This window comes from Caretta caretta, chromosome 5 (assembly GCF_965140235.1).
Source record: "Caretta caretta isolate rCarCar2 chromosome 5, rCarCar1.hap1, whole genome shotgun sequence".
Lineage (NCBI taxonomy): Eukaryota > Metazoa > Chordata > Testudines > Cheloniidae > Caretta > Caretta caretta.
Genome location: NC_134210.1, coordinates 27,047,655 through 27,066,012, shown reverse-complemented (window position 1 = coordinate 27,066,012; position 18,358 = coordinate 27,047,655). Strand labels below are relative to the sequence as shown.

Below are 18,358 nucleotides of genomic sequence, written 5' to 3'. Positions count from 1 at the left end.
CGTTGAGCCCAACAATCTAGCCAACTTTCTACCCACCTTACGGTGCATTCATCCAGCCCATACTTCTTTAACTTGCTGGCAAGAATTCTGTGGGAGACCGTGTCAAAAGCTTTGCTGAAGTCAAGGAACAACACGTCCACTGCTTTCCCTTCATCCACAGAGCCAGTTATCTCATCATAGAAGGCAATTAGATTAGTCAGGCATGACTTTCCCTTGGTGAATCCACGCTGACTGTTCCTGATCACTTTCCTCTCGTCCAAGTGCTTCAGAATTGATTCCTTGAGGACCTGCTCCATGATTTTTCCAGGAACTGAGGTGAGGCTGACTGTAGTTCAGCCAGTAGATCTGATCTTGTATATATATCTTGGTTCACTTGGAATAAGGCAAACAGTTTCAGATAAAATTAAAATCATCCACAACTTTTACTCAAAACTTGCACAGAATCCCCCCACCAAACAAAATAAACCCCACTTAATTATGGGAGAAGGGCACTTTGTTTATTTTTATTTTTCTGCACAACTAGGTTTTATATAGGCAGAGAACCAAAACATCACAAGTGAAACTATTTTCTGTTATGGCAGCTACCAAAGAACATTGGAAACGTCATAAAATCTCCAGTTCAAGGAGATTTGAAAAAGCAGGTGGACCAAACCCCCAACTGATTATGCAGCAATAAGCCCCTGTCAACAGAACATGTGCAATATCCAGTCTCTTCATATTTAAAAGCAAACAAAAAACAGGCTATGTTTTTCTCTAATCCTGAATTTACCATTCCCTTCCAGACTGGAACAAGCTGTTCTGTTATTTATTTGGATTTAAAGAAAAAAATAATCAGACTTATTTGCAGTGGTATTTTTCCTACCCCCCCAAACATTTTTGGCAAACTTACTCTGTCTGAATTTGGGCCTCTTATTTGGGAAAGGATTATATTCACTGCTTCAATAAGCAAACAATACTAAAGATAAATAGATTGAGAAGTGATTTTGCAGTTACTAGTTGCTTTTCGTGTGTTACTAATCACATTTACATTATGGAAACAACTAGAAATAAAACCATTGAACTTAGCATATGAAACTAATTTTTCCCTGCAATAGCGTCCCAGTTTGTTTCTTTACAACAATGACATTAAAGGAGATACGTCTTCAAAAAGCAGAAAAATATTTTGTGCCATGGTTGGGGAGAGGGAGATATTAAAAATCTATCAAAAAAGAGTGTTGAGTGGAAGGGATTCTGCAATACCATACTGCACATTTAACAACAGGATGCAAACAATTTTCTATAACTTTTAAGTCTCTCGCCAAGTGTATGATAGCCCTTTTGAGACCTGAAACATAAATCCATATCCTTAGTTAATTTCCCCCCATCTATTACACACGCACACTGGATTGTACTGCTGGGTTGTTCTGGAATACTGACATTGCTGTGTGTATGTTTAAAGCATTCAAGGGTTTTTTTTACTATAGAAAAAAAAGATTACATGGATTTGGTAAACAGCTACTAGAAAAACAAAAAATCTTGGACCTACAAACAGCAGCAGCACCATTTAAGCCAGTGGCTCTCAACCTTTCCAGACTACTATACCCCTTTCAGGAGTCTGATTTGTCTTGTGTACCCCAAGTTTCACCTCACTTAAAAACTATTTGCTAACAAAATCAGAAATAAGAATACAAAAGTTTCACAGCACACTATTACTGAAAAATTGCTTACTTTCTCATTTTGTTTATATGAAATTTTAGTTTGTACTGACTTTGCTAGTGCTTTTTTAGTGCTTTGCTAGTGCTGTTGTAAAACTAGGCAAATATCTAGATGAGTTGATGTACCCCCTGGAAGACTGCTGCGTACTCCCAGGGCTACATGTACCCGTGGTTGAGAACCACTGATTTAAGTTGTACAGAAAGAATAGTTAGTTACATGTGAAGATCTGCACAACATATTGAAACATATATACCTTATTTAGGAAAAAAACAATACTTACATTATCTTCCTCTTGCATGTCGTCATCATCATCATCATCACTGTCTTTATACCCTGGTGGAAGTGGTGGCCCAATAAATTCATCATCATCAGTATCCTCTGCTGGTCCTTGAATGGAAGTTTGGCATGGCAAAGGAGGACCAATTAATTCTTCATTTGAACCATCTTCACTGTCACTACTTTCTGTCTCTCTGTATGGAAGAATTGCAAAAACGGTTATTTAAGTAACATGCAGCATTTCTAGAGTGGTTTTCAGAAGCACGCCGCATTGGCCTAACTTTGCTCTCATTGAAGTCAATGGCAAAACTCCTACCATCTTCAATGGGAGCAGAGACAGGTCCACCACAATCTTCACAGCAATTTACAAAACTTGCAAAAAAAAAAAAAAGAGATACTGTAGTGACAGGCACAATGAAAGAATCTAGGGAGAACAGAATACCATTGTGAAGTTGGTAGGTAGGTATGGTGAAATCTGTGCTAAAGCAGCCAACCAAGGAATCACTGCACGGGAGAATAGAAAAAGTTAAATTTTTTTTTAATTAATGGTGGTATATTAATATGCTTTCAATGTCTACAGTCACAGCAGTACTTAATTATATATCACTTTAGGGCCTGATTCTCCAGTACCTGGCACCTTGTGCAGGCATTTTATACCTGTGTAAAGGAGTAGTAAATCAAAATGGTAATGTTTCAGACTCACTGTGCACAGGTGTAAAGCGACTACACAAGGGAGAAGCAATAGAGAATAAGGCAGAGAAAATGCAAAATACAGTATAAGCTTTACAACCCTTAAAACTTAAAGCAGAGGAGATCATGCACTTTAGACCAAATACTCAATCTCCACTGTAATCTCCTAGTGTAGCCTCTGGAGTGTAAAGATCATGTGCTATTACAGGGATTGGCAACCTTTGGCAAGTGGCCTGTCAGGGAAAGCCGCTGGCAGTCCGGGATGGTTTGTTTAGCTGTGGCATCTGCAGGTTCGGCCCATCACAGCTCCCACTGGCTGCGGGTTCGCCCTCCCCCGCCAATGTGGGCTGCGGGAAGCAGCGGCAAGCACATCCCGTGGCCCACGCCACTTCCCACATCCCCCATTGGCCAGGGACGGTGAACAGAGGCCAGTGGTAGCTGCGATCGGCCGAACCTGCGGACGCTGCAGGTAAACAAGCCATCCCGGCCTGTCAGTGGATGGGCTGCGTGCCAAAGGCTGCCGATCCCTGTGCTATTACCATTTCACACAGGGAACATCCATTGAAGTCCACAGGAATTGTGCAAACACACATAATTTAATCACGAAGACATTTTTGAAAAGTAAAACTGTACCACTATTACTGGTCACATAGAAGCTACTAAAAATAAATGCTCTTGTGCTCCCTCTGCTGGCTCTACAAAAGCAGTTACCCACTTCCCAGTTGTGCTAACAGCAGTTACACCATTGCAAAAACAATAAAATAAATTAAGTATTGTGCGTAAAAAATTTTATTACTTGTAAAATTAATACTCCCAATACAGATAAAGTGCTTTAAAAAAAAAAATCAGAGGTCCCTATCAAGTTCAAGGTCCCATTGTATGTTAGGTAATATACAAACACATAAAAAGAGACAGCCCGTGCCCTAGAAAGCTTATAATTTAACAACAGGTCTGTTCTGAACAAAAACAGTTAACTCATACAATTAACTCAAAAAAATTAATTGTGATAAAAAATTTAATCATGATTAATCACAATTTTAATTGCACTGTTAAACAACAGAATACCAATTGAAATTTATTAACTATTTTGGATGTTTTCCTACATTTTCAAATATATTGATTTCAATTACAACACAGTATACAAAGCAGACAATGCTCACTTTATATTGTTATTTTTATTACAAATATTTGCACTGTAAAACTGGCAAAGAGGAAATAGTATTTTTCAGTTCACCTCATACAAGTACTGTAGTGCAATCTCTTTATCATGAAAGTGCAACTTACAAATGTAGATTTTTTTGTTACATAACTGCACCCAGAAACAAAACAATGTAAAAACTTTAGAACCTACAAGTCCACTCAGTCCTACTTCTTGTTCAGCCAATTGTTAAGACAAATAAGTTTGTTTACATTTACAGGATATAATGCTGCCCGTTTCTTGTTTACAATGTCATCTGAAAGTGAGAACAGGCATTTGCATGGCAAATTTTGTAGCCAGCATTGCAAGGTCTTTACGTGCCAAATATGCTAAACATTCATACGCTCCTTCATGCTTCGGCCACCATTCTAGAGGATATGCTTCCAATCTGATGATGCTCGTAAAAAAAAATAATGCATTAATTAAATTTATGACTAAACTCCTTGGGAGAGAATTGTACGTCTCCTGCCTGCATTCTGCCATATATTTTATGTTATAGCAGTTTCCGACGATGACCAGCACATGTTGTTCATTTTAAGAACACTTTCACGGCAGATTTGACAAAACAAAAAGAGGGTATCAATGTGAGATTTCTAAAGATAGCTACATCATTCGACCCAAGATTTAAGAATCTGAAGTGCCTTTCAAAATCTGAGAGGGACAAGGGGTAGCGCATGCTTTCAGACGTCTTAAAAAGCAATACTCTGATGCGGAAACTACAGAACCCGAACCACCAAAAAAGAAAATCAATCTTCTACTGGTAGCAGCTGACTGACTCCAATAACGAAAATGAACATGTGTCTGTCCGCACTGCTCCGGATGGTTATCGAGCAGAACCCGTTATCAGCATGTTCTCTCGAATGGTGGTTGAAGAATGAAGGGACATATAAATCTTTATTGCATCTGGCACATAAATACCTTGCAATGCCAGCTACAATAGTGCCACGCAATTGCGTGTTTTAACTTTCTGGTGATATCGTAAACAAGAAGTGGGCAGCATTAGCTCCTGCAAATGTAAACAAACTTGTTCCTCTTAGCGATTGGCTGAACAAGAAGTAGGACTGAGTGGACTTGTAGGCGCAGAAGTTTTACATTGTTTTATTTTTGAATGCAGTTCTTTTTTGTACATAATTCTAAATTTGTAAGTTCAACTTTCATGATAAAGAGATTGCACTACAGTGCTTGTATTAGGTGAATTGAAAATACTATTTCTTTTCTCTTTCACAGTGCAAATATTTTAATCAAAAATAACTATTACGTGAGCACTGTGCACTTTGTATTCTGTGTTGTAAGTGAAATCAATATATTTGAAAACGTAGAAAACATCCAAAACTAGTTAAATAAATGGTATTCTATTATTGTTTAAACAGTGTGATTAATCGCAATTAATTTTTTTAATTGTGTGATTAATCATGATTAATTTTTTTAATCGCTTGACAGCCCTAATTTTATCAGTAAACACAAATAAAAGATTACTCAACGTGATTGGAAAGTTCAAGTCAGTCTTTTAGAACAAGAATTAAACACATACACGTTATTTTAAAGTCAGATTTAAGAAAGATGTTCCAATCTGCACTATTCTGAGTACAAATCTAAATTTCTCAACTCTTAGATGAATTCCCAGATCTTCAAACACATCTTCCAGTTAAGAATGGCACACCAAGCAGGAAATATTACAACACAAGTGTCTTGCGTATAGCCTGTCAAGTTTAGTTCTTTACACTGAACAACTACCATCCACCCAATACGGAAGACAGTGAATACTCAAAAAGAAAAGGAGTACTTGTGGCACCTTAGAGACTAACCAATTTATTTGAGCATAAGCCTTCGTGAGCTACAGCTCACTTCATCGCTCACGAAGGCTTATGCTCAAATAAATTGGTTAGTCTCTAAGGTGCCACAAGTACTCCTTTTCTTTTTGCGAATACAGACTAACACGGCTGTTACTCTGAAACCAGTGAATACTCAGACACTGAAGCAATGAGGGACATGCAAAGTCCTAGATGATCAGGATATGCCTATCTAACAAGTATGACCATGTTCCCTGTAATTATAGTCCAAAATTTCTTTACATCTGAACAAACCCACAATGTATTTATAATTTGTCAGCACTGACAACATGCTGAAATGCAACAAATCAGTGACATGATCTGTGACTCAAAGAATTTATAACCCTAATTGTTTGCTTTGCTTCACATTTACAATTTGTCCAACATAGAATCAAGAGTACACTGTAGATCCCTATTTTCAAAATGTTGAAAGAGAGTAAAGAGGAGATCCTGCCCTGCAAGCGTAGGAGAGATAGAAGGAATAAAATCTTCTGCTGTCCCTTCACTCCTAAAAGATGAGGGGGTGCGAGGAGTGAGAAGAATGGAGAGCTGTAATAAAATGCTGGAAGACTCTCTTCCCTTCCATGCCTCCATCCTCCTCTGTTATGTATTAGTGTAAATTTACAATCTACTGGTTTTTGCTTTCTAGATGTTAGCAGGTGTGTTCTCCTTACAATAATCAGAATTCTTAAAGCATGCATATGAATATACCAATAGCATAACAATTAGAACCTTCTCCTCATAGCTAATTTAGGAATCAACATACTGTAGCTGTCTCGTTTCTCTCTCTTTACACACACACACACACACACACACACGAACTGTGATGGGGCAAGGCCAGATGGCTACAGTAAAGTAGTGGGAGACAGATATATTAGTCACAGGCTAAACAAATCCCTGTTACCAAGATAAGCAAGTGGCAGCTGCCCCAGGTCAATTAAGACACCTGGGGCCAATTAAGATCTTTCCAGAAGGCAGGGAAGACAACTAGGTTGATTGGGACACCTGAAGCCAATCAGGGGCTGGCTGAAACTAGTTAAAAGCCTCCCAGTTAGTCGGGTGGATGGGTGGGTGTGTCAGTAAGGAGCTGTAAGAGGAAGCTGTGCTGTTGGATAAACTGAGCAGTACAAACCAAAACAGGCACAAGGAAGGAGGCCCTGAGGTAAGGGTGAAGGAGATATTGAGGAAGTGGGGAGCTGCTGTGGGGAAGTGGCCCAGGGAATTGTACGTGTCCTGTTTCCAAAAGATCAGCTACCATAGCTAATACTATTAGGGTCTCTAGGCTGGAGCCTGGAGTAGAGGGTGGGTGTGGGCTCCTCCATTTCCCCCCCTGAATTAATCAGTGAGACTGGGAGACAACAGAGACTGTGTAAGGAAGAGTAGCCTCTCCTCACCTCCCTTGCTGGCTTATGATGAAAATGGCTCAGTAGGCTGTGACCTTTGCCTCTAGAGAGAGAAGGGTTACGTGGAGGGTCACAGTGAGCCTCTGAGGCTAGCAAAATCCACCAGGAAACGTGGGACCTACAGAGACAAGGACAGTGCTTTGTCACAATACATACATACACACACACATTCCTGAGAGCTTCCATGCCAAAATATTAAAAATTATGTGTGCAATATTTTAAAATTGTAACTCTCTGCCCCATAGTGATTGACCTCTCTGCCAGCTGACCTGGGCATCTGAACCATACTGTTGGGGAGGGTCTCATGACCGCTCTTGTGGCTTCCTTTTGCTTCCCCATCAGAAAGTCATTTTTCTGCGGGGAAGCAAAGAAATATGTGGGGGATATAAATTCTGCACATGCGCAGTGGTGCAGAATTCCCCCAGGAGTAATGTGTTTGTGTATTATATACATAAAACTGTCAAGAACTTAGGTTAATTTTAGTATGGGGTGGGGCTAGATGACTCAATGTACTTGAAATACAAAAAGACTAAATATTGAGGGGAAAAGTTACTATCTGATGGCTAACGGACAAGTTGGTAACCTTGGATCAGTTCCTTAATGACAAGCATCACAAAGACTGCTGTATTTGGTGCAATTTTGGTAGTCTCAGAAGAGAGTACCAAGGTCTGAATTATGGGCCTTAACTAGCCTCTCACTATTATGTATTGTCCCTCCAGATTAACACTGGGCACAATGACACATTCTCTTCCCAGCTTCCTGTCTCTTTCAGCATCAAGTTCAAAACACCTTATCATAACTTTCAGGGTAATGTGTAACTCTGGAATCAGACTACAGTTCAGACTTTTTCTATCAGACTCTTATGTCATGTCCTCTCTTCCCGTTGCTCCCAATCCGGCAATCCCAGAGCCCATTAACACTGGAACTCCCTTTAGTTACAAGAGTCCATCTGCATGAATCAGATTGCTGAATAGGGTCCCTTGCCTTCTCCCACTTTCCAACATGCACAGCAAATCTATTCTTCCTCAAATCCCTTATCCAAAAGAAATGTGTTTTGAGAATTTTCTATTATTCTGTGTTCTCTCACATCCTACTTTACCCCTTATATTTAAACCTCCCTCTCACACATACTGTGCAAGTCTCAGACCTAATATCAGTCACAGCAAGTTTAATTGTAACTCTCGGCCTTCCATTAACAAGGTATCAATACTGAAGATTAGCATTTTAGTATGGTAAGAGTGTAGAGAAAATATTTATATTTTTTTTCAGTTTATGTTCTGCATTTGACAGTACTTTGTGTATAGTCAGGTACTTAAATCACTAGCCACTGTTCATGTGAGGTTTTCCACATATAAAATAGTTCTCTCCTGTTGCTAATAGAAATTCGTTTTCATGCCAAACTATAGTGAGCACTATAAGGCAACTGGTACAAAACTACATATTTTTATAATTATATGTAGCATGCATGTAGTGGCTACATACATATTTTGATTTGTTTTCCAGTCGACATGGACAAGTGTGTTTTATCCAATTTTAGGCGGCAACAGCACCTATTTGTTCCTTGATTTGTCAGTTATGATTTATTTGACCCAATGTCCATTGACTTTTACTGGACTTTTTTTAAGTACAAAATATTGGCAGAATCAAATGTATAAAGAAAACAAGTGCACAAAGCCTTAACAGTGAGAAGATGGCAATCAATCAAAATAGCATACAGCCCTTCAATGCGTTTATAAGCCATAAAACGATTGTAAATTGACAGACCATATTAAGAAAGTGTACATTAATAATTGCAAATTATAGTGAAAAACGTCCATTTACATAGTTTTGGGGACACAAGTTCAGTGGTCCCTGTCCTCCTCTCAAGAGTACAGACAGCCCTTCAGACAAAACAGTTGTAAGATGGTATGATACTTCCACTATATCTAGGTACCTGCAAGTTAATGCAGAGCAAGCTCCCATCACACTTGAGCCTGAAGCTGCTGAAAGATCATCATCATGTTGGCTTCTTAGTTCTTCTTCTTTATGGGCTTCCTCTTCTCTTGCACGGGCTTCTAAATAGGGAGTGAACATGCAACCGTTAGATCTCCATGTAAAATAATGAAAACTTGGTGCTGCTTTTTGAGACAGTATTATTAAATTCATTTTCAGATACATATTCCAGAAGTAATGAAAAGATGAAAGTAGAGCATTTTAATTGAAATTTATTGGTTAGCTTTCCCAAACAATAAAATAGCTAATTTCCTTTAAATCTCTGTCATTTTGATACCCAAATGATTACTCAAAGAAACAAACCTCTCGGGGAAAAGTCAAGCTTAAGACACTAAAACTGTTAACTACATGGAATAAAATATATGTTTTATAGCATATACCACTGTTTCACATTTGAACATTTTCAACATCAACAAGGTATGATTAGTCAATACTGATCTTTAATTTTTTCCAGAACAGGGTATTGGTAATTAAATCAGGTGAAGCAAGTCTAGTACACATGGGTATCATTAAATTTGTTACAGCTCTCACTAGTTACTCCCATTTTCCTCACTATAGAGGAGTCCCTGTAGAACCATCTCACTCACTATCTGGAGTGACTCACAGCCATGAGTGTCTCCCTCAGGGCAGACTCAAAAAGCAGGGCAGATACCCTAGCTGGTGGTATGTTCTATAATTCGATTTCACCAACCCAGTAACAAATGTGAACTCCCTAAGTACTACACTAGATTTATAATGCAGTCACAGACTCTCTCCTTAAATAATCAGTCTATTTTGCCACCCAGGCAAGCTGGACTATGTGATAAATGGTCATTTGCACCTAAAATCACAAAACATTCAGGTTACACCCAAGAGAACAGTCACTCACCCAGATTGATTTGCATCCTAGATCTCACATCAAAGACAAACTCTAGTAGCCAATTCTATACTAAACTAACTAAAGATTTATTAGTTAAGAAAAAGGAATGAGAGGTTAAAGCAGGTTAAAAATATATGAACAGGTCAATTAGTCTATAATTTCAAAAGGTAGCAGAGATGTAGTAATCTGACAGTTTCCCAAAAGTTGTTAGGGCTACCCAGAGTAAATGTAGGGATCTCTGTCTTCTCGTTTAGTTTTTCTGCCATTAGAGTCCAAACAGTCCAGAGATTAAGAATTTTTCTTGTGTCCATATTATAGCTTCTTCTCTCAGAAACCAAGTTGACAGCAATAGTTCCCACACATCTCTTCTTCATGGGGTTAAGGCTGTGGGGAAGGAATGCACTTAATATCTTTGATCCTTGATCTCATATAATGGCTCATTTGCATTTAATGAACAGGATTTACCATCATCTTGTAAGAGATGGTTATTTGCATTATACAAGGCTTCTTTCTTGTTTGATGGGTTACTTAGTTACAAGGTTATATACAATGAAAATGTTTGCTGATACAATATAACATGAAATATACTTGAGCGAGAACAATACATGCAACATCCTACAAGCATTTTATAAAATACTAAAACACATTCTTATTAACTTAGCATTATTAAAATAGATATTAGATGTTAACACATTGCCAGCCTCACACCATCTCCCCTACATCATGATAAAACTGACTGCCCGTTTCTTTTAAAAATGTAGTTCTGTCTTATTATCAGAGGGAGACAAGACATTGGGGTGGCTTTAGTAATTCAGAAAAATATGTTCGGAGATGACACACACAATGACCACTTGCCTTCAAATGCATAAGAATTAGTACTTCTTAATTAGGCTTATTTCTCATTTGATTTATTTAATTATAGGGGTACATATGATGTAAATGTTTGCTATTACTTTATAACAGGATACAGAAAAATGAAAAAACAGTGCATGTAACATTTCATTAGTTTTCATGAAGTTTAAACAAAATAAATTTTATATTTAAATATCACTTTGATCTATATTAATACACAAGTGAATTTGCCTGGCTGCCAGCTATGCATTTGTAAATGTTCAATGAGGCCTGGGGCTTTGGCTAAGCTGGCACCTGGTCTGTCAGCATCACAAATTGCACGTTAGATCTTGCATCAAAGACAACAACTTGTATCCAATCCTATAAAACTATACACAGATGTATTAATAGGAAAAGGAAGTAAGTTATTTACAAGGTTAAAACAGGTTAACATATGTACACAAATGGAAAACGTAAGATAGTAACTCAAGTCATAGAATCTTCTATGATAAGCAAGCTCTATACATCCTTTAAGGCTAACCCAGGCTAAACAAGAGGGATCTTTTGCTTATGCATAGTAATCCTTGCCCATCAGAGTTCAATCAGCATAAAGATACAGGTCCATCTTGTTAGGGGGTTTTATTCCCTTATCCCCATCCCCTTGTGCTCTGAGCTGCAAACTCAGCTGATAGGAGGAAGTCACTTGCATGACTCATTTCATGGGGAGGGGGAATAAGAGCAGAACAACATAGTATTATTCTCTTTAACGTTCAAGGATAGTCTATCTTGGTTCGAAGGGCCTTCCTCACTTGCCATGACATAACGCTTTCTGTTGGAGACCAACACTTTACACTAGTTAATGTCGATCTCCTGTCTGGTGATTTAAACAGTCACAGAGTGCTTACAATACAAATATGTAAATATTACCTTAGTAGCCAATGATTATAGTCCATTTAGCGTGTGATATGATCGATCAACATGTTACCATATTCGCTGTATATCAGAGATAATTTGTAGGATTATAAAACTATAAGATTGATCAGTATTTAGAGGAACCATGTAGTAGATATAAGTAAGACAAGTTGAAACGCAAGAACCTGTAGGCTGAGGCCTGCAAGACTTTTTAGCTATTTTAGGCCTTGGAGACAAGAAATGAGGACATAAGTGACTGGAAAATAACCTGATACCCAAGATTATGGGAAGAGAGGTAACAAGTGGTAATATTGCTCAAAATTACCCAGAAGATTAATATTAGATCATAAAAATACTGTAAAGGCACAATTGTCTGAGACATGTCTTAACCACAGGATACAGGTTATATGTCAATGCTAATGAGCATAAAGTGAATTTACACAGCTTATAGAAAATTGCGGTCCCTTAAGTTTCCAGGGGACACAGACCAAGAAGAGAAAAAAGGTCTGACACTTTTATGGACACGTGCAGAATGTAGGTATAGACAGAATCACATTATAAAAAGGGGATGCCCAGAATGGGAAATTTGAGCTTCCTATGGGAGACTCCAGCAGAAACCATCCCTCTATTGATGATCAAGCCATGAGAGAGCTATCAGACACTAGCACTATTGTTAAGGATGTGAGTATAACTATATTTGTAACGTGCATAGGTCTGTATAAAATTTTTATATGCTTGGGTAATCATAACCTTAATTGTAACTTTAATAAAACTTCTAAAATAGACTAGACCTTGTACTTGTGAATGTGTGTGGTCACACCCTTGGTCTTTGTGTTCCTAGAGACTCTAACGCTAAAACGAGTAGCAGAAGTGACTTTCACTCTGTTAAGCTTGAAACTGTAGCCACCAGAGCTGAACCCATAGTGGTGTAATACCACATTACAAAATTCACTTTAAATAAAATCAAAGGCTACGCCTTACAATATGGAGTACAGATATTATAATTGAGATTGATGCATGCAGCAACTCACAAGCATTCAATAAAGTCTAAAAACATTCTTATATAATCCTGATACTTATTTTAATAATTCTAACACACTGGTGAGCCAGACTGATTCCAGGTATGTATCTCTCAGTATTCACTTGAGATATGGGGACCTTGGCGTGAACTGGCACCTGGTTTGCCAATGTCATGCCCTCAATGCAAAAATGGTGTAGGAAGAGATATCACTTACACTCCTGATATACACCTCACTGTTCCCCTATTTTTGATAAGGCATATGCCACTACATTTTCTTTACCATTGATATGGACTATTTCCCTGTCTCACTCCTGTAGAGTTAGACTCCAGAGTAACAGTCTCAAATTGGTCCCTGTGGGTTTGTGCAACTATGTTAACAGGGAGTCTAAGGGTCCCCACACCTGTCTCCCGTAAAGCAGATCAGAGGAGGCAAACCCTGTAGATTTTGGAGTACACTCCGGTATGCCAACAACAAATAAAGGAGCAACACATCCCAGTCATTCTCTTGCTGGGTAACACATGAGAAGGTTACTTGGCCTGTGCAGTAACTGAAGTTCTCTGAGATGGGCGTCCCTGTGGGTACTCCACTTCAGGTGGATGTGCTTCCCTGCACCTTTGATTGGAGAACTTCAGCAGCAGTGCTTGTCTAGGTCGTGGATGTGCTCTCCCCATCTTATATGGGCGCCTGTCTAGTGCTGTGCGACCAGACCCCCATTGGTTCCTTCTCTACCACAGAGTCCATAGACTGAACTCTGAAGAAGAGGGGAGGAGGGTGGGCAGTGGAGCACACACAGACACCCATCTTGAAGAATCTCAGTTCCTGTACAGGATGAGTAACCTTCTTAGAGAAGTGTTCCTTTGGGTGCTTCACTTCAAGTGACTGTAGAGCACTGCTGCTTGGTGGATGGAAGGGGCTTCAGAGTTGCATGAGTAACTGATAACACAGTAAGTCCTAACAATGCGTCCGATCTTGAGCCCTGGTCAATCATGTAGTGTTCTATGAACGTGTGTGCCAACGCCCATATGTGTTACATATGTCCATAATCGGTACATTGTTTAGAAAGGCTAATAAGTTGACAGTGATCTGGGGGAGTAAGTTTAGATCCCCACTGGGAGTTGTAGATTCTTCTGTTGGTAACAAAGGTGGATGCACCTGGAAATTCCTTTAGATAGCCTGTTTGGATATAGCAGAACCTTTAGATCATTCCAAAGTTGAAATAAAGAGCCTCAGTGACTTCCTGATGGGCTTACCTTTTCCAAGGTAGAACGCTAGTATGCATCTGACATCTAGAGTGTGTAGTATTGAATCTTGTTTACTCCCATTAGCTTTGGGGAATAATGAGGGAAGATGGATTGGTTGGTTCAAGTGGAAAAGATATTTTGGGTAAAAATTTTGGATGAGATCTAAGGGTGACCTCGTCCTTGAAAAATATGGCATATGTTGGGTGTGACATAAGAGCCCCAGCCTTCCTAATCATTATCACTTCTGCCTGCTAAGTGGGAGAGCTAACTTCATTGAGAGATGTATCAGAGAGCATGTTGCTAATGGTTCAAATGGAAGATAAGTAAGACACCAGGTTCAAGCCCCAAGGTGGGATATGGACTTGTATTTCACATAGACATTTCTGATCCCCTGTAGAAAGCGTTTGGTGATAGGATGGGTGAATAGACACCGACAACCTTGTGGTGAAAAGCAGTAATAGCTGCGAGGTGTACTCTGAGCTAAGTGATCGGCCAGTTTTCTTCAGCTCCAGTATGTATTCTAATATCATTGGTACAGGGGCAGTAATGGCCCTGGCTTGTTTGTTGTAACACCATATGTTGAATCTCTTGCATGTACTTGTCATTCTGCTGATTAATAATAGGTCTTTCACATCTTTAGATTTCAGAGTAGCAGCCATGTTAGCCTGTATTTACAAAAAGAAAAAGGAGTACTTGCGGCACTTTAGAGACGAACAATCATTTCATCATGATGGAACCACGGAGGAGCAATGATCTCAGGTGAAGCCATTCCAGGTTCGGTTGATAAACTTGTCCGGCATCCTGCGGCAGAAGGTTCGGCAGAAGGGCACAGGGTCCATACCTTAACAGGTATGAGTATTAAGTTTGTCTCAGCCATGTAGGGGCTATCAAGATTACTTTGGCCTTGTCAGTCCTTATGTTATTTATTACCCTCAATAGCAGAGGGATGGGGGGAAAACGCATATAGCAGAGGCGTGTCCCATTTGAAGATAAAGGCATCGCCCAGGGATCAGGATTCCAACCCTGCTCTCAAGCAGAATTGTAGGCATTTGTAATTCTCTGTAGCAAAGAGGTCGAACGATGGGTGACTCCAGTGTTTGAATATGCTCTGCAGGACTGTGTCGTTTAGCTCCCACTGGTGGTTCTGACAAATTCTCTGCTCAATGTATCTGCTGTGGTGTTTTGACATCCTGTGTGATGCTTTTGCTGGGAATAGATCAGGAATGCAGCCTTACAACTCCTGTTAACTTAGTAAGTAAGCTAGCTAGAAATGCGTTAGATTTCCTTTTCTTTAATGGCTCGTAAAATAAGCTGTGCTGGATGGAATGTATATTCCTGTTTTTGTGCCTTTTTGTAACTTAAGGTTTTGCCTAGAGGGATTCTCTGCGTTTTGAATCTGATTACCCTGTAAGGTATTTACCATCCTGATTTTACAGAGGTGATTCTTTTACCTTTTCTTTAATTAAAATTCTTCTTTTTAAGAACCTGATTGATTTTTTCATTGTTCTTAAGATCCAGGGGTTTGGGTCTGTGTTCACCTGTACAAATTGGTGAGGATTCTTATCAAGCCTTCCCCAGGAAAGGGGGTATAGGGCTTGGGGAGATATTTGGGGGGAGGGGGGGAGATGTCTCCAAGTGGGCTCTTTCCCTGTTCTTTGTTTAATATGCTTGGTGGTGGCAGTATACCCTTCAAGGACAAGGCAAAGTTTGTACCTTGAGGAAGTTTTTAACCTAAGCTGGTAAGAATAAGCTTAGGGGGTCTTTCATGCAGGTCCCCACATCTGTACCATAGAGTTCAGAGTGGGGAAGGAACCTTGACAGGTGCGGAGTGAGAAAATAAAAAGCCCATCCCCTTTCAGGGGAATGTAATATATTTATCCACTCACTCGCATGTGGACAGCATTATTGCCGGGGTATGCCATAAGTTTTTTAGCTGGTTCCATAAGCGCTTCATTTACAGGAAGCGTAATCTGTGAAGATGTTTGCAGAATGTCTAGTAACTTATGTTGGGACTCTGGGACTTCCTCTAGGGGAATCTCAAGGGAATCAGTGATTTTCTGAACAGTTCCTGAAAGCGTTTGAAATCACTGGCAGTTGTGAGTGGTGGAGGCATTATGGCCTCGTCTGGGGAAGAAGAAATGTTGGTTGTTGGGGTATTTTCTGTTCCAGGGTCTCTTCCTCTTATTCAAAAATTTCCTCTTGGGGGCTCTAATGTTGCAGCCACTAAGGGTGGTGTAGATCTAGTCCTCTCTCTGTAGGCATTCGGGGGCCTGGAGTATTGTCTCCTGTATGCCCCTCAGGGGTCCCAGTAGGGCCACTGAGTAGAGAATGGCATAGGTGGTGGGATCCACTGGTGCCCATACCACGTCTGGGTGTCAGTCCTGTGGTGATATTTGGGCTATACAGCTGGACCTAATGACATACTAGTTGGAATAGGAGAGGAGTAGCATGATGAGTAAGCACCATCTTCATCCTCACTGAAAAATGGAGGGTCCAGAGGTGAGGAGAGGTGGCACAGTACCATGCGCACCAGAGTAACAATAGTGCCAAAGAGTGGTGATTCTGGGGTTGAGAAGACAAGGAAGTGCTTGTGGTGAAGAAATTGATGTGGTACCAATGGTTTCGGTACCAAGGCAGTCGGTGCCAATGTAATTGTAGGTATTGGTGCTGATGTCGGAGCACTCGGCGCTAAGGGAGCTGAAGGCGGCATCGTAGCCTGTGGAGATTGCACTGGTGCTGCATATTTAGGTAGCTCTGTCAGTACCGTGGTAGACGAAGTAGGCTTCTCTTTGCTTCTCGACTCCAAGCCTTCAAAGAGCCTCTCTCTTTGAGGAGGGTGAAGTCTGTTTGTCAGAATGGGTCAAAGGGGACCAGGGTCCCGAGGGAGGCTGCTTTTCGGGGTCAGAGACCAGGCACTCGGACTTCTCCATTACAATAAGTTTGAGTTTCAGATCTCTGGCCTTCTTGTTGCAAGCTTTTAAGTAGGGGCACTGAGAGCACTTCTGCAGGAGGTGTGTCTGACCAAGGCACCAGACACACTGGGAGTGTCCATCACAAATAAGGATCACTTCTCAGCAGGAAAGGCAGCACTTGAAGCCCGGTGAACAGAGCATGGCTCCAACTATAGCAGGTTCACCTTAAAGGTGAACACACACTACTCTAAGGGGTAACAAAACCTGCGTAAAGAAGAAAATAAAATTCTAAGAGGAAACAAGAAAAGGGGAGAACAGGTTTACAATCTAACTAGAGTACTAAATAGGCTATTCTAACACCTCCATCTCAGGCCAAGGGCAGTTGAGAAGGTACTAAGGGTGGTCTGGTCACATAGAGCTGGATAGGCGGCCAACAACAGCACGAGATTGGGACAGCGCATGCACGACCCAGACAAGCACTGCTGCTGAAATTCTCCAATGAAAAGGTATAGGAACGTACATTCAGCTGAAGTGGAGCACTCACAGGGACACTCCTCAAAGGAGAACCTCACCAGAGACTTCAATGTCACACTGAATCTTTCTACCAGACTTAGTTTCTGGATGATAGGAAGCAGCCATTGTATGCCTCACTCCACATAACTACCATAACTCCTTTAAAAGTACAGACATGAAATTTGCACCACAGTCTGACAAGATTTCCCTGAGAAAAACTACTCTGCTAAAAATAGTAATTAAGGTAGGAGCCATAGTTTCAGTTTCTATATTAGACAGAGCTGTGGCTTCTGGGTACCTAGTGGCAGAATCCATCACAACCAGTAGATATTTCTTTCCATTTCTGGAAGGTATGGGTAGGGGTCCCACAATATCTAAGATACTCTTGCAAAGATTAATGATGGGCAACAGCTGCAAAGGTATCTTGTAGGGTCCCTTTAATCTCTTAAAGTTCTAACATAAGACAACTTACAGCAATTTTTTACTGTCTCAAACACAAGGCCAACAGAAATTCTGTGCGAACCTGTCACTGATTCTTTCCACTTGTACATGTCCAGCAAAGGGGCAATCATGAGCTACCTACAGCAATTCTGTTCTGTACGTAGCAGGCACAAGCACCTGCTTGAAAACCTCACAAAAAGTGCCCTTTTTTTCCCCCTAAGGGAGTCTCCCTGTACAACAAACCACATTCAAGGGGGGGGGGGGGAGAGGGAGTGAGGGGAAATCTACTCTTTCCTTCCCAAGAAAGGGCATTATTCTGAGCTGCAGTCCTACCCTTATGAAGGGAAGGATCAGCCTGTTGAGCCTCAGTAAACTTATTTTGAGTTGCACTCAAAAGCAGGCTCTGACAAAGCAATGGAATACTTAAACCACTCCTATGAGAACAAACTGTTTCTTTCAGCTGACAAAGGACTGAGGGCATTTCCCTCATCCTCACAACCCTCCCCGATGTCCACAGACAAGCCAAGTGAGCAAGAGCTATACT

General features: G+C 40.3%; 1 protein-coding gene across 3 annotated transcripts in view; it reads right to left on the bottom strand.

The window, feature by feature from the left end:
- Positions 1 to 18,358, bottom strand: part of WDR70 (WD repeat domain 70) — a 271,500-nt gene that overhangs the window by 241,779 nt on the left and 11,363 nt on the right. For all 3 annotated transcript variants that reach the window (XM_048851706.2, XM_048851709.2, XM_048851708.2), the window contains exons 4-5: positions 9,025 to 9,145; positions 1,976 to 2,165 (exon numbers count right to left, since the gene is read on the bottom strand). In XM_048851706.2, the coding sequence (XP_048707663.1) occupies positions 1,976 to 2,165; positions 9,025 to 9,145 (311 nt within the window). The remainder of the gene's footprint in view (positions 1 to 1,975; positions 2,166 to 9,024; positions 9,146 to 18,358) is intronic.